Source organism: Acinonyx jubatus, chromosome B2 (assembly GCF_027475565.1).
Source record: "Acinonyx jubatus isolate Ajub_Pintada_27869175 chromosome B2, VMU_Ajub_asm_v1.0, whole genome shotgun sequence".
Lineage (NCBI taxonomy): Eukaryota > Metazoa > Chordata > Mammalia > Carnivora > Felidae > Acinonyx > Acinonyx jubatus.
In genome coordinates this window covers 72,500,051-72,515,826 of record NC_069385.1, presented here as the reverse complement: position 1 = coordinate 72,515,826, position 15,776 = coordinate 72,500,051, and the positions used below count along the sequence as shown (strand labels likewise).

The 15,776-nt window shown below is 36.9% G+C and overlaps 1 protein-coding gene across 8 annotated transcripts in view; it reads right to left on the bottom strand.

The window, feature by feature from the left end:
• Positions 1-15,776, bottom strand: part of RARS2 (arginyl-tRNA synthetase 2, mitochondrial) — an 81,223-nt gene that overhangs the window by 60,247 nt on the left and 5,200 nt on the right. For all 8 annotated transcript variants that reach the window (XM_053222481.1, XM_027057288.2, XM_027057286.2 and 5 more), the window contains exon 2: positions 6,917-6,990. In XM_053222481.1, coding sequence (XP_053078456.1) covers positions 6,917-6,990 — 74 coding nt within the window. The remainder of the gene's footprint in view (positions 1-6,916; positions 6,991-15,776) is intronic.

Below are 15,776 nucleotides of genomic sequence, written 5' to 3'. Positions count from 1 at the left end.
AGAGACCACCACCAGAAACTCCAGCTCTACAAGCAACAGAATGGCAATAAATTCATATCTTTCAGTACTCACTCTAAATGTGAATGGACTAAATGTTCCAATCAAAAGACAAAGGGTAACAGAATGGACAAGAAAACAACATCCATTTATATGCTGTTTACAAGAGACCTACTTTAGACCTAAAGACATCTTCAGATTGAAAGTAAGAAGATGGAGAACCATTTATCATGCTAATCGTCAACAAAAGAAAGCCAAAGTAGCCATACTTATATCAGACAATCTAGATTTTAAAATAAAGACTGTAACAAGAGATGAAGGGCGTTATATCATAATTAAGGGGTCTATCCACCAAGAACTAACAATTGCAAATATTTATGCTCCAAATGTGAAAACACCCAAATATATAAATAAATTAATCACAAACATAAAGAAACTCATTGATAACAATATCATAATAAGGGACTTCAACATCCCACTTACAACAATGGATAGCTCATCTAAACAGAAAAATCAACAAGGAAACAATAGCTTTGAATGACACACTGGACCTGATAGACTTAACAGATATATTCAGAACATTTCATCCTAAAGCAGCAGAATACACATTCTTCTTCAGTTCACATGGAACACTCTCCAGAATAGACCACATACCGGGACACAAATCAGCCCTCAACAAGTACAAAAAGATCGAGATTATACCGTGCATATTTTCAGACCACAACACTATGAAACTTGAAATCAACCACAAGATAAAATGTGGAAAGATAACAAAACTTGGAGAGTAAAGACCATCTTACTAAAGAATGAATGGGACAAACAAGAAGTTAAAGAGGAAATTAAAAAGTACATGGAAGCCCATGAAAATGATAACCACAGTCCCAAACCTCTGGGATGCAGCAAAGGTTGTCATGAGAGGGAAGTATATAGCAATCCAGGCCTTCCTCAAAAAGGAAGAAAGGCCTCAGATACACAACCTAACCATACACCTTAAGGAGCTGGAAAAAGAACAGCAAATAAAACCCAAACCAGCAGAAGAAAGGAAATAATAAAGATTAGAACAGAAATCAATGCTATTGAAACCAAAAAGCAGAACAGATCAATGAAACCAGAAGCTGGTTCTTTGAAAGAATTAACAAAATTGATAAACCCCTAGCCAGTTTGATCAAAAAGAAAAAGGAAAGGACCCAAATAAATAAAATCAGAATAAAAGAGGAGAGATCACAACATAGCAGAAACGCAAACAATAAGAAAATATTACGAGCAATTATATGCCAATAAAATGGGCAATCTGGAAGAAATGGATAAATTCCTAGAAACATATACAGTACCAAAACTGAAACAGGAAGAAATAGAAAATTTGAACAGGCCCATAACCAGTAAGGAAATCGAAATAGTAATCAAAAATCTCCCCCAAAACAACAGTCCTGGGCCAGATGGCTTTCCATGGGAATTCTACTAAACATTTAAAGAAGAGTTAACACCTACTCTCTTGAAGCTGTTTCAAAAAATAGAAATGGAAGGAAAACTTCCAAACTCATTCGATGAGGCCAGCATTACCTTGATCCCCAAACCAAAGACCCCATTAAAAAGGAGAACTACAGACCAATTTCCCTGATGAACATGGATGCAAAAATCCTGAACAAGATACTAGCTAACCGGATCCAACAACACATTAAAAAAATTATTCATCACGACCAAGTAAGATTTATACCTGGGATGCAGGGCTGGTTCAATATCCACAAAACAATCAATGTGAGATATCACATCAATAAAAGAAAGGACAAGAACCACATGATCCTCTCAATAGATGCAGAGAAAGCATTTGACAAAATACAATTTCCTTTCTTGATAAAAACCCTTAAGAAAGTAGGGATAAAAGAATCATACCTCGAGATCATAAAAGCCATATATGAAAGACCCAACACTAATGTCATCCTCAATGGGGAAAAACTGAGAGCTTCCCACTAAGGTCAGGAACAAGACAAAGACGTCCACTCTCACCACTGTTATTCAACATGGTATTGAAAGTCTTAGCCTCAGCAATCAGACAACATAAAATAATAAGAGGCATCCAAATAGGTGAGGAGGTCGTCAAACTTTCAGTCTTCGCAGATGACATGATCCTCTATATGGAAAACCCAAAAGTTCCACCAAAAAACTGCTAGAACTGATCCATGAATTCAGCAGTCTCAGGATATAAAAATCAATGCACAGAAATCAGTTCCATTCTTATACACCCACAATGAAACAACAGAGAGGGAAATCAAGGAATTGATCCCATTTACAATTGCACCAAAAACTATAAAATACCTAGAAATAAACCTAACCAAAGAGGTGAAAAATGTATACACTGAAAACTACAGAAAGCTTATGAAAGAAATTGTAGCAGACACACAAAAATGGAAACATTTCCATGCTCCTGGATAGGAAGAACAAATATTGTTAAAATGTCAATACTATCCAAAGCAATCTACATATTCAATGCAATCCTTGTCAAAATAACACCAGCATTCTTCACAGAGCTAGAACAAATAATCCTAAAATTTGTATGGAGCCAGAAAAGACCCAAATAGCCAAAGCAATCTTGAAAAAGAAAACCAAAGCTGAAGGAATCACAATTCCAGACTTCAAAGTGTATTACAAAGTTGTAATCATTAAGACAGTATGGCACAAAAAATATACCCTCAATGGAACAGAAAAAATGGACCCACAAAGGTATGGCCAACTAATTTTTGACAAAGCAGGAAAGTATATCCAATGAAATAAAGACAGTCTCTTCAGCAAGTGGTGCTGGGAAAACTGGACAGTGACATGCAGAAGAATGAACCTGGACCACTTTCTTACACCATACACAAAAATAAACTCAAAATGGATTAAAGACCTCAATGTAAGACAGGAAGCCATCAAAATCCTCGAGGAGAAATCAGGCAAAAACCTCTTTGACCTTGGCCACACCAACTTCTTACTTACCATGTCTCTGGAGGCAAGCAAAACAACAGGAAAAATGAACTATTGGGACCTCATCAAAATAAAAAAACTTCTGCACAGTGAAGGAAACAATCAACAAAACTAAAAGGCAACTGACAGAATGGGAGAAGATATTTGCAAATGACATATCAGGTAAAGGGTTAGTATCCAAAATCTATAAAGAACTCATCAAACTCAGCCCAAAGACAAATAATGGGCAAAAGACATGAATAGACACTTCTCAAAAGAAGACATCCAGATGGCCAACCGACACATGAAAAAAATGCTCAACATCACTCATCATCAGGGAAATACAAGTCAAAACCACAATGAGATATCACCTTACACCTGTCAGAATGGCTGACATTAACAACTCAGGGAACAACAGATGTTGGCAAGGATGTGGAGAGAGAGGATCTCTTCTGCACTGCTGGTGGGAATGTAAGCTGGTGCAGCCACTCTGGAAAACAGTATGGAGGTTCCTCAAAAAACTAAAAATACAACTACCCTATGACCCAGCAATTGCACTACTAGGCATTTATCCATGGGATACAGGTGTGCTGTTTTGAAAGGGTACATGAACCCCAATGTTTATAGCAGCACTATCAACAACAGCCAAAGTATGGAAAGAGTCCATGTGTCCATTGATGGATGAATGGATAAAGACGATGTGGTGTGTGTGTGTGTGTGTGTATATATATATGTATATATATGTGTATATATATATATGTGTATATTTATGTGTATATATATATACACACATATATATATATACACATACATATAATGGATGACACACAATGGATGACGATCAAAAAGAATGAGATCTTGCCATTTGCAGCTACGTGGATGTAGAGTATTATAAGGGTATTATGAGGGTATTATGCTAAGTGAAATTAGTCAGAGAAAGACAGATATCATATGACTTCACTCATATAAGGACTATAAGATACAAAACACATGAACATAAGGGAAGGGAAGCAAAAATAATATAAAAACAGGGAGGGGGACATGAGACTCTTAAATATAGAGAACAGAGGGTTGCTGGAGGGGTTACAGAAGGGGGCTAAATGGGTAAGGGCCATTAAGGAATCTACTACTCCTGAAATTACTGTTGCAGTATATGGTAACTATTGACTAAATAAGTAAATAAATATATAAATTTATATTAACTGAGAAAATATTTTTATTATCTCAATAGAAACACAAATATTTCCCATTTGTTCAGTGGTAGAGGGACAAAGAAAATCATCATTTTAGTCTATTAACAATAATTCACACTAGGAATATTTCAAACATGACTTCTGAAATTATATGAAGGGCTATTTGCCAGCAAGGAAGGCCCAAAAGAGAAATAAATGCTTCACTGGTGTGTATGTGTGGGGTATGGTGGGTGGATCAACCAGAATTGACTTACTTCCCTGTTTTCCTTTTAGGGAGCTTTTAGTTATATATCTACAAGGAAGGTTTCCTTTGTCTATTTAAAGAGGTACGTATTGAATGTGAATTATGTAAAAAGTCAGAACCGAAAGCAATCTAAATGTCCATCAACAGGGGAGCATTAGAGTATTATGTAGCCACTGTTGAAAGTGACATTTACCAAAAAAGAATGATGTCAAGGAAAAAGGGTTCAAAAATCATACATACAGAAGTTTTATAGCTGTTTTTTCAAAAGTTGTAAGACACAGGGTACTTAGGTGGTTCAGTCGGTTAAGCATCCAACTTCGACTCAGGTCATGATCTCACCATTCGTGAGTTTGAGCCCTGCATTGGGGTCTGCGCTGACAGTCCAGAGCCTGAAGCCTGCTTCATATTCTGTGTATCCCTCTCTCTCTTTCCCACCTTGTTCACACTCTCTCTCTCAAAAATAAACATTAAAAAAAATAATAAAAATAAAAGTTGTAAGACACATTCAAAGAGAAATACGAAAACTACATCAACTTGTTAACATATTGGGGGTTTTTCCTTCTTATTCTTCTGTATTTTTATGAATTTCCTTAAGATTATCTCTTTTAGTTTTGTGATAGAAAAATTAATGTAGCTATCAAAATAATCCATTGTGAAGAAGGAAAGTGGGTACAGGTACAGAGGAAACACAACTGGCTATGTGCCAATGACGGTGGTGATGGCACAGAGGGGTTCTAGAAACTATTCCCCTACTTTTATATTGTTTATAATTTTAAAAAAAAAAGGTTTTAAAAAGAAATAGCTACCTTTCCACTACTTCTGAGGAATTGCTGTTATGGTATTAGAGTGCAATTCACTGGCTTGAGTGTTACTGGCTGGTAACAAAGTCATTAATCCTGTGTATTACGATCAGTATTAAACAGAAATTCCACCACAGTTGAATATATAATTGAGAGAATTAGGAGACCTAAAGAAATTGATTCACAAGGTATTAAGTAAACCATACTGATAACAACAACAAAAAGGACTTAAGCCTCCTGACACTTAACAGCATTTTAGTACCATAAAGGATACTTAAGTTTGTGATGGCAAAGCAGTAGAGATTCTTTTTATTTAAAATAAATTTAATATGCAGAATTTTAGACTTGTAGCCTAAAAAAATTTTGAAATCCCCCCTAATACTGATTTTGTATAAACCAAAGATATAATAAGTATAGCATCATTAAAGTAGAGCTACCTAAAGGAGCTTCAGGCAGGTAAAGAAAATCGTATTCAAAAGATGGGCCAAGATTGCTCATCTTATTAAAGGTCTTTGAAACATAAAATAAAAACAGATATTTTTATTATGCAAAATGCCATTTACAGATTTTATGAAATAGGTAACTGGCTTGGAATATTATATTAATTGATGTGTAATTATGAGATCTCCTTGTCAGTCCTTGCCTTTGTTCTTAGAACTTAATATAAAGCAAGTTGCAGCAGGCCACTTTAAAGATTCTTTCAACAAGGCCACATGTAGCCTTTCTCTTCCTCTTCCATTTATCTCTTTGTCCTATTCTGAGAACAATAATATTTATCCTACCCTATCTTAAAATCTTGACAAAGTTAAGTGGACAAAATATTAGGACATAATGATACTGATAATTCTATCTTTACATCTTTCCAAAGCTTAGGGCTTAAATACTTACTATGTAGCTAATTTCTTATCATTATTAATTGACCAAAAGGGTATTTTGGCTAGATTTTGTAGCCAAATGGTAAATAAATATCATTTAGAAGAACCAAACTCACAAAGAGATAGATACCTTCCTGTATCCAAGAAAGCAACTACAGGTTGGTTATATGTAACCAATAGTTCTCTATCACTGAGAGTCCTCAAATGGAAACGAACAAAAAAACCCAAAACCCACAAAAACCCTAGCAGGTAAACATAGTACAACAGTATTCAAGCATCTAGGTATATAATCTCAAAAATACCTTCAAAAACCCTGAAATTCTTTTTTTTTTAATTTTTATTATTACGTTTCTTTATTTTTGAGAAGCAGAGGAAGACAGAGCACAAGAAGGGAGGGGCAGAGAGAGAGGGAGACACAGAATCTGAAGCAGGCTCCAGGCTCTGAGCCATCAGCCCAGAGCATGACACGGGGCTTGAACCCACGAACCGTGAAATCATGACCTGAGCCAAAGTTGGACACTCAACTAACTGAGCCACCCAGGCATCCCAAAACCCTGAAATTCTAACCACAATCTTAGTTCTTTTATTTGCTGTCACAGAATTCAATTTTGACCTTGTTCCTAATTTTTCTTAAATATTTTGACATAATTGTAGTTAACAGCATAAACATCAAACATGAGACTTCTAATTTAACATACCACATCAGAGTAGGTACAATACAGATTTTATTATTTAAATCAATGGAATAATAGGTTACATCATATTCCATGGTTAATTTCAAGGTCTATTCTATAAATTGAAGAATAACTTTTTTTTTGTATATTGACAAAGTCAGCAACATTTTAAATTGTTAAAAATATACTTAACTCTTTTCTGGAAATTGGAACTGCAGATATTGACTTGATCAAGTTTTCTGGTGGAAGATCCAAAAGTCTGGAAAGCTAATGTTAAAGACAAAAACAAAAACAAAAAGAACAGAGAAAGATGGTTATTAGATTTGTACCATATTCAGTGGAATACTGCTTATCAATAAAAAGAATATTCAGATACTTGACAACTTAAATGAGTCTCAAATGCACTATGCTAAGTGACAAAAACCAGACTTAAAAGGCTAGATGGTGTATGATTTACTTACTTGACATTCTGGAAAATCCAAAACTGTAAGAATGATGAAAAGATAGATCAGTGGTTGCCAGGGGTTGAGGTTTAAAGTAGCAAAAGAAACTGTTCACCAAAAAGGATAAATTTTGTATTTGTAAATTTAAAAATAAATGGTATTGGTGTACCTGGATAGCTCAGTTGGTTAAGTGTCTGACTTTGGCTCAAGTCATGATCTTGCGGTTTGTGAATTTGAGTCCCACATTGGGCTCACTGCTATTGATGGAGGAGCATGGGGCAAGCTGAGGGCAAAATACAGGCTGGCAAACCCCTCCTCCCCCAGGTGGAATATGTGTGATATTCCTCGGACACTCCTGGCTACCCAAGAACTAAGGAAAGAGGTTTAAGTGCTTGCCACGGTAATGTGGGAAACTAAGGCAAATGAACAAACATTATATTCCCTTACTGCATACAACCCACTGAGAAGTCACTGAAACTGGCAGAGTGACCTCCTTCTAGGAGCTCAGCTGCCTCGACGATGACCCTTTGCTAGGGGCAAAACAGAACCTTAGCGTAACATTACCCCAACCTCCAGAATCCTGTTAAGTCAGCTTCCTTTATCTCAACTGCCCCAAGATATATGCTGGCAATCACAGTCCAGTTTATGGCCCCCTGATATGCATCTCAAGAGTCTCATGACTGAGGTTTTATTAAACAGTAAAAAATGGTGTTTCCCTAGCAACCGCTACTCCCTGAAGGTCCTGGAAACCTTGCTTCCAAAATACCTTAGAGACTTACTCTATCCCTGACCCCCTCCCGACCTGAAGGTATATAATGAGTTACCCCTCACAACCCCAGTGCAGCTCTTCCTGCCCATGGGTCCTGTCCCTACGCTTTAATAAAATCACCTTTTTGCACCAAAGACATCTTCAAGAATTCTTTCTTGGCCATCAGCTCCAGGCTCCCCACCATCATCCCAAACTTCATCATTATCAGCAGAGTCTGCTTCAGATCCTCTGTCCCCCTCTCTCTGCCCTTCCTGCATTTCCTCTCACAAAAATTATTAAACTTTTTAAAAATAATAAATAAATGGTATTTTATTATTTATTTTTTTAATGTTTGTTTACTTTTGAGAGAAAGACCGAGCAGGGACGAGCAGAGAAAGAGGGAGACAGAGAATCTGAAGCAGGCTCCAGGCTCTGAGATGTCAGCTTAGTGCCTGATGTGGGGCTCGAACCCACAAACCGTGAGATCATGACCTGAGCTGAAGTCAGATGCTTAACCAACTGAGCCACCCAGGTGCCCCTAGATTTTCTATCTTAAGTACAACTAAAGTCTGCTGGCTAAACAAAAAACAAAAAACTTAGTTACAAAGGTGAATTTTAAAGGATTTCATCTGACAAATAAGTTGTGAACTTAGGTAATACAATGTTTACATTTAAATGAAAAACACAAAAAACTCTGTTTCCAGTAAAAAAGAATCTAACTACACAGTACAGTACTACCTGGCAACAAACTTTTCCTAAAAGTAAATTCTAAGACCATGAAGTAAATTCTAAGTCACATGAAGATATAAATACCGAAATAGAAAATACCTTCAATAGCAGTTTTACAGAGGCACAAAAACATTATTATAGGATGTAAATTAAAAAGCCAAAATAAAGAGATTGAGGGAAAAGGAGAAATATGGGGAATCACTGTTTACAATGGGCATAGAGTTTCAGTTTTACAAATGAAGAGTTCTGGAAAAGGTTGATGGTTATGGTTGCACAACGGTGTGAATGTACTTAATGCCACTGGACTGCACATTTAAAAATACTTAAAATGATAAATTTTATATTGTATAGATTTTCCCATAATTAAAAACAAAACAAAAAACCTAAAGAAAGACCCTGGGATGAAGTAGTGGAAGGAAGCCTTCTTTACATAATCTCCCACGTCCCACCCATTATCAAAATAAAATGAAAAGGATGGAAGAATGGAGAGGAGAAAGTAAGGATGGTAGCTAATAAAAAGGGTAGATTGTTGGTTCTCCAGCAACAAATATACAGGATAGGCACTGCCCAAAGTTAGAAACTTCGAAAGTGACAGCCAAGAAAAGAAACAGCAGATTTTGAAGAGGAATGAAGCAGCCTTGTTTGGCAAGGCTCCTAACTTGAATTAACAATTCTCATTAATACCTCAATCTGGAGAGAAAAAAAATAAATTCATTATTTTATTTGACATATTATTTATATGACCAGAGGAAGATGCTACAGAGCTGTGGGAGAGAATGAGTAAAACAGAGAAGTGAATTCCAGTACTTTTCAGAAGTGAAGATTCTAGAGCAGCACACTAAAGTTTTCTCCCAATGGAAACAATATATTCCCCAATTAAATGGAACAGATTCTTTTTTTCTTGAGACAGACAGACAGACAGACACACACACACACAGAGAGAGAGAGAGAGAGAGAGAGAGAGAGAGAGAGGGAAGGAGGGAGGGAGAGAACGTGTGTAAGCATGCAAGTGTTAGCAGGTGGGGTGGCAAAGGGAGAAAAGGAGAATCTCAAGCAGGCTCCGTGCCACCGTGAGATCATGACCTGAGCTGAAATCAAGAGTCGGACGCTTAACCAACTGAGCCACCCATGTGCCCTGAGCAGATCCTAATATGGTTTTGTATGGGCAGTAAGAATCAGAAGGGGGACTTTTATAGGAAGATGAAAAAAATATTAGAGCAAGCCAGCAAAAATTTAATATGCCAAGTCAGAGTTCATGAGTAATGTATACAAGTCACCATGACCTACCTACCAGAGAGACAGAATGGAAATCCCTAGAGTTTATATTTTTTTGTAATCATAAAAGCAAGGTGAGCCAAGAAAAAAATCTCACATGGAGAATGAAGTCACCCATACAATGCAGGAACAAACAAAGTGTGGGCAGAGCTGTCAAGCATGATCAAGATGAAAAGTAGGTAAAACAAACAGGCAAACTCAAAGAGGTGGGGAGGGAGGAGACGGAAGGCCAGATGGTCATATAACTCTTGTTTAGGGGCACCTGGGTCACTGAGTCGGTTAAAAGTCTGACTTTGGCTCAGGTCTTGATCTCATGATTTGTGAGTCTGAGCCCTGCATCAGGCTCTGTGCAGACAGCTTGGGAGCCTGGAGCCTGCTTCAGATTGTCTGTCTCTGTCTCTGTCTCCCTCCCCGTCCATGCTCTCCCTCTCTCAAAAATTAAAAAATTAAAAAAAATTAAAAAATAACCGAACAAATACAAAAACATTCATCCAAAGTCTTCAAGATTTGTGAACACAATAAGGATTTTTAAGACAAAAAAAGATAGAAAGGGAATCTAAAAATTAAATACAAATTGATAATTTTTATTATACAATTAAGAAACACAAAGGAACAGTCATAATTAAAAGAAAGACACAGAAGGCCGATAATTAGAGAATACAGATTTTAAAAAACAAATGAAAGCAATTAGAGGACAATAAATAAAATTTGTATAAGATAATCCAACCTTAGGATAATTGGTGTCCCAAAAACACAAAAGAGCAGCAAAGAAGACAGGAAAATAAGTACAATGGTTCTCTAGCACTCCAGCAACGTAAGAATAGAGAAATAAAACCCAAAGTCACACTCGTCAAAAACTGATAGCTAAGGAAAGATGCAAGAGTCTGAAGCAGAATGGAGCAGTCTTGTGTAGCAGGGTTCCTAACTTGGTTTCTCTTATCAGAAACTATAGAGATGAAATCAACAAAACCCATGAAAATTAAGAAATATTTATAGATATATATCTTGACTCTCACAAAAGCAAGGCCTGAGAAAAGAACTATGTGCAGGTAGTTTATTTGGGAGGTGATTCCTGAGGGCATAAGTGACAGATTGACAAGAGTGAGAAGGAAGGAGAAAAAGTTAAAGACTGCTGTCAAGGTCACTGCTACAGGCAATAAGGGCTGAATTTCCATAGCACCTCCCAAAAAGCACACACAGTATCTACCAAAATTGGCTATCCAAAAATAGGAAGCAGGAGTTTCCATTCCCCATTGATTGAGGGTTGCTTTTTTTTTTTTCTTAATGTATATTTATTTTTAGGAGAGAGACAAAGTGCAAGCGTGCACAAGTGGGCGAGAGGCAGAGGGAAACAGAGGATCTGAAGCAGGCTCTGTGCTGACAGCAGAGAACCCAATGTGGGGGACTCAAACTCACAAACCACATGAGATTGTGACCTGGGCCGAAGTCAGACACTTAACTGACTGAGCCACCCAGGCTCCCCGTGAGGGCTGTCTTTGAGGGTGTTAACTCTGCCACACTTGAGCTGGGCATAGGCTTGAACCAGCAGGCTATTAGACTAGATGAGGTGCTGTTAGAAATAAGTGATTGGAGGCAGATGTGAAACCAGTCACATAAGTGGCAGCTGGAGCCAAGCAAGGTGTGACCAAAGCGATAGGAGATAAGGCAGAATACTCAATAAAATGGAAAATTTCCCTGAAATGAGGAGCTAAATCTAAATTGTGGTATATTACTACAATGACACCGAGCAGTAAAATGAAAGAACTAGACCTCTCCATGCATTATTACAGATATTTCTTTTTTAAGAAATTGAGGCTAAGAAACAAAAAACCCAAGTTGCAGAAGGATGATTACAGTTTGATTACTGTGAGAAATGAGCCCACTGACCCAATCAAAGGAGGGATGGGGAGACTTGGAGCACAGTGAAGTGAGGCTTGTAATCAATTTTCTTGCAAGAGCAGTGTCTGATGGACAGACACACTTGGGGCAGTTACAGCAGACAATTTATCTTCTACCCTGGTTCCTCTTTGGTTGAGTACTACAGAGGTTACAGCTTTACCTGGAAGTCGCCTATGCCCATGTAAGGCAAAAAGTAGTCTGACTGGAATAAATGTACATTTCTTGAGGTGATGCAGAGACGCCAGTTCTTTGGTGCATGCTCGTTGCAAAGCCCATGAAAAATAAGCCAACGAAATGGAGAGGGTTAAGAACAACCAGGAAGTGAAGTGTCCATGGGGACTCCACTGGGTGTGGGGGGGGGGGAGGGGGGGTGGTTGGTACATATTTCCAGTAGGTTGTAAACCTATTGTTAACTAGACAGAACAATTTTATTTGGTGTTTCTGAAAACGAATCATCTCATGTAATTCTCACAATTACCACTTACATTAAATGTAATAACTTGCAAAAATATACTATTTAGGGATACATCCATAGGTAGAAAAGTGACATGCACAGATATAATAAACACAAAATCTTACATGTGAGGAAAGAGTTTTTGGCCAGGGATAGGTACCCAGAAGATTTAATAGTATTTGTAATAGTTTATTTTTTAAGTTGAGTGATGGGTACATATCAACTATATTTTTCTCCATGATGAAATATTTTATTAAAAAAAGAAAAACTGAATCTATAGATCAATATAAATTACTAGGTCAGGAAAGCATAATAGGGAAAATTCAACACTGAAAACACATTCTGCTTAAGTTACAAAATTTCAAAAATAAAGCACCCAATCAAGAAAACTCCAGGGATGAAATAAATGTACTGTACTTTGTAGTCATATTATCTAACCACAAAACCATGATCTTGGTTAAAGTAAATAATTTAGTAATGATATTATATACAACTAGATTCACCCACAAGAGAAGTTGTAAACCGATATGTTTGTTTCACCTGCTCAGTTGTTTTTTTAATCTGAATTGCCAACATATGAAAATTCATGTTTTAAAATAACATTGGATTAAATTCAAAATCAGAACTAACGAATCTGATGTTATTGCTTTATTTCTAAAATGAAGATTTTTGATCTTATTTCTAAACATGCTAATTTTATAATGATATAAACCTCCTCTATATATTTCTAGGGTTATTTTATTTGAGAAGTCAAAATTTCTTTAAAACAACAAATTAAAAAAAAAAAAAAAAGGCACCATGAACCCTTCTGGAAGATCTGCTTACAAAAAAATCCAGCCAATTAAGCCATACCTCGGGAAGAGGATTGGAAGGAAGCATCTTACCCAATTCAATGTAAAATGAATAGGAAGCAAGTTGTGCAGATATGGCTAATAGACAGTAAGTGCTACACACTTTGAGAAAGTTACCCAAACAAATTAGGAAAGGTAGAGGAAAGTTATACCAACCAGAAAAGTGCTAATGTCCTTATTTCTTAATGGCAAGGGTTGATACTATCTAAATTTGAAGCATCAAAAATTTTTAAAGAGACTCCAAATTGTAATGTTTTTCAAAATCTCTTTTCATAAAGTAGAGGACTCACTTAGGAAATATAGCAATAATTCTTTGAGTTACATTTTGGTTTCTTTTTCTTTAAGCACAAGCAAAACTGTTTAGTATTTTCAACTTAAAAACAGCATTTTGGTTACGGGGAATCATAATACTATTATTGCATTTCGTAGTTGGACATTTTCTATCACAAAATTAAAAAAAACCCTCAAAAGCCCATTACAATACAGCCCAATTTTTGTAAAAAAGCATATATAGTCTTCCTTTTTTTCTGTGTGTATATCCTCCAAGAAATGTATCTAAAATAAAGTTCAACCAATGTTGATACTGATTACTTATGGAGGAGGTTTTCCTTTTAATTGTTTGCACCTTTTTGTATTGCTTAATTCTTTACAATGACCACACATTATTTTTGCAAAAATGAGATTTTTTTTTCTTTACCAAAACACAACTTTATATAAAAGTACTGTTAAAAAGATTCCTTTTGGAAATGAAGCCATATGGTTCAGATATGTAGCTTTCTGGTTATCTAACTTCATGTGGGGCTAAAACATTCACCTAGAATAATGGATAAAATTAGTTCCCCTTTATTTTTTAATTTTTTTTTTTGACTATTTATTTTTGAGAGACAGAGCGTGAGCAAGGGAGGGGCAGAGAGAGACAGAGAGGGAGAGAGAGAGACACACACACACACAGAATCAGAAGCAGGCTACAGGCTCTGAGCTGTCAGCACAGAGCCCGATGCAGGGTCGAACCCACGAACTGTGAGATCATGACCCAAGCCGAAGTCGGACGCTTAAGCGACTGAGCCACACAGGCGCCCCAAAATTAGTTCCCCTTTATAAAGGCTCTGGGATTGTAGTGGTGTGAGGAGGGATTCAAAATACCCTAACCTCAGAATTCTGAGGACAGAATGTAATAATGATAAACATTTATTGAATGTATACAATGTACCAAACATAATCTAAACACTATGTACAATACTAAACACTGTTTGAATTCACTGAATCCTAATGACAAGACTATAAAGTAAATGATTTTCCAGATTTTACAGAAGGGGCAGAGAACTTACATACCTGTCAAAGGAGAGGGTAGATTTAAACCCATGTCTTCCATGGTCAATGTTCTTAATCATTATAACTATGGTTCACACATTTTGTTGCACAGTCCACATCGGAATGACTCACAAATCTTTAGAGCACACTGATCCCTGGCTCCCACAGCCAAATATGCTGGTATGACCTGGGGAACAGGATGTAAAAAGTTCTCTGGTCTATTCTAATATGCAGTAAAGTGTGGCAACCACACCGCACTATACCTTTAGGTTTCCTGGTCTTTCCGAGTTGGTAGTTATCAAGCCTGGAGGAACATCAGAATCACCTGATGATTTTTAGAACTTTGTCCCCCACCTCACCCCAGACCAATGGGCCTGGGCTTAAGTATTTTTTTTTTTAAAGATTTATTTATTTTTCAGAGAGAGAGAGAGAGAGAGAGAAAGAGAGAGAGAGAGGTATAGAGAGAGTGGACAGAGGAAGTGAAGCGGGCTCGGCACTGACAGCAGAGAGCCTGCTGCAGGGCTCAAACCCAAGAACTGTGAGATCATGACTTAAGCCGCAGTCGGATGCTCAACCTACTGAGCCACCCAGGTGCCCTTGGGCTTAAGTAATTTATAATGCTTCTCAGGTGATTCCAGTCTATAAACTAGGCTTGAGACCTGCTGCTTAGGAAGGTACCAGCAGTCTCTCCTCACATTACCAATCAGTGCCAAGGCTAGTGAGTGTTTTTAATGAGAGGAACATCTTTCAAATGGGTGGGGCACAAAAAAAAAAGAAAGAAAGAAAAATTAAGAAGCACTGTCAAGTGGTCGAATGTCAGAGAGCATGGTTTTTAATTCACCTACATTCCCATAGGTCTACAATTATTCAGGAAATCATAAGATTTTCTTTAACTGTCTCTGAACTTGGATTTAATGCTTTCTCTCATGAGAATGTTGCCTATGGGTTTCCTTATACATTTCCTTTCTTCTTTCCCCTTCAGATAAAGGTGTTTTCCTGGCATTGGGCTTCACCTAGGACTACCGCAGGTAAAACAAGGGCCTATTGATAATTACCTACTTGAGACCTCAGGATGATGAAAGAAAAAACTTCTACAGAATAAAATATACTAAAAATTACTCAAGGAGGATAATAAGACCACAACAATAAAGCTCAAAATTTTAACAGAGAAATAAAATCCACAAAATATTAAACACATTCCTTGAGAAGTAAACTAAATAACCCAAATGAATAAGGAGAAAACCTGAGGTTGAAAGCAGGGAACATTTAAGAGAGCACAAAAGTGAAAATCCACATATGCCAGATCTGGCTTGGGAACTTAAGATCAGATTCTAATGTGTAAT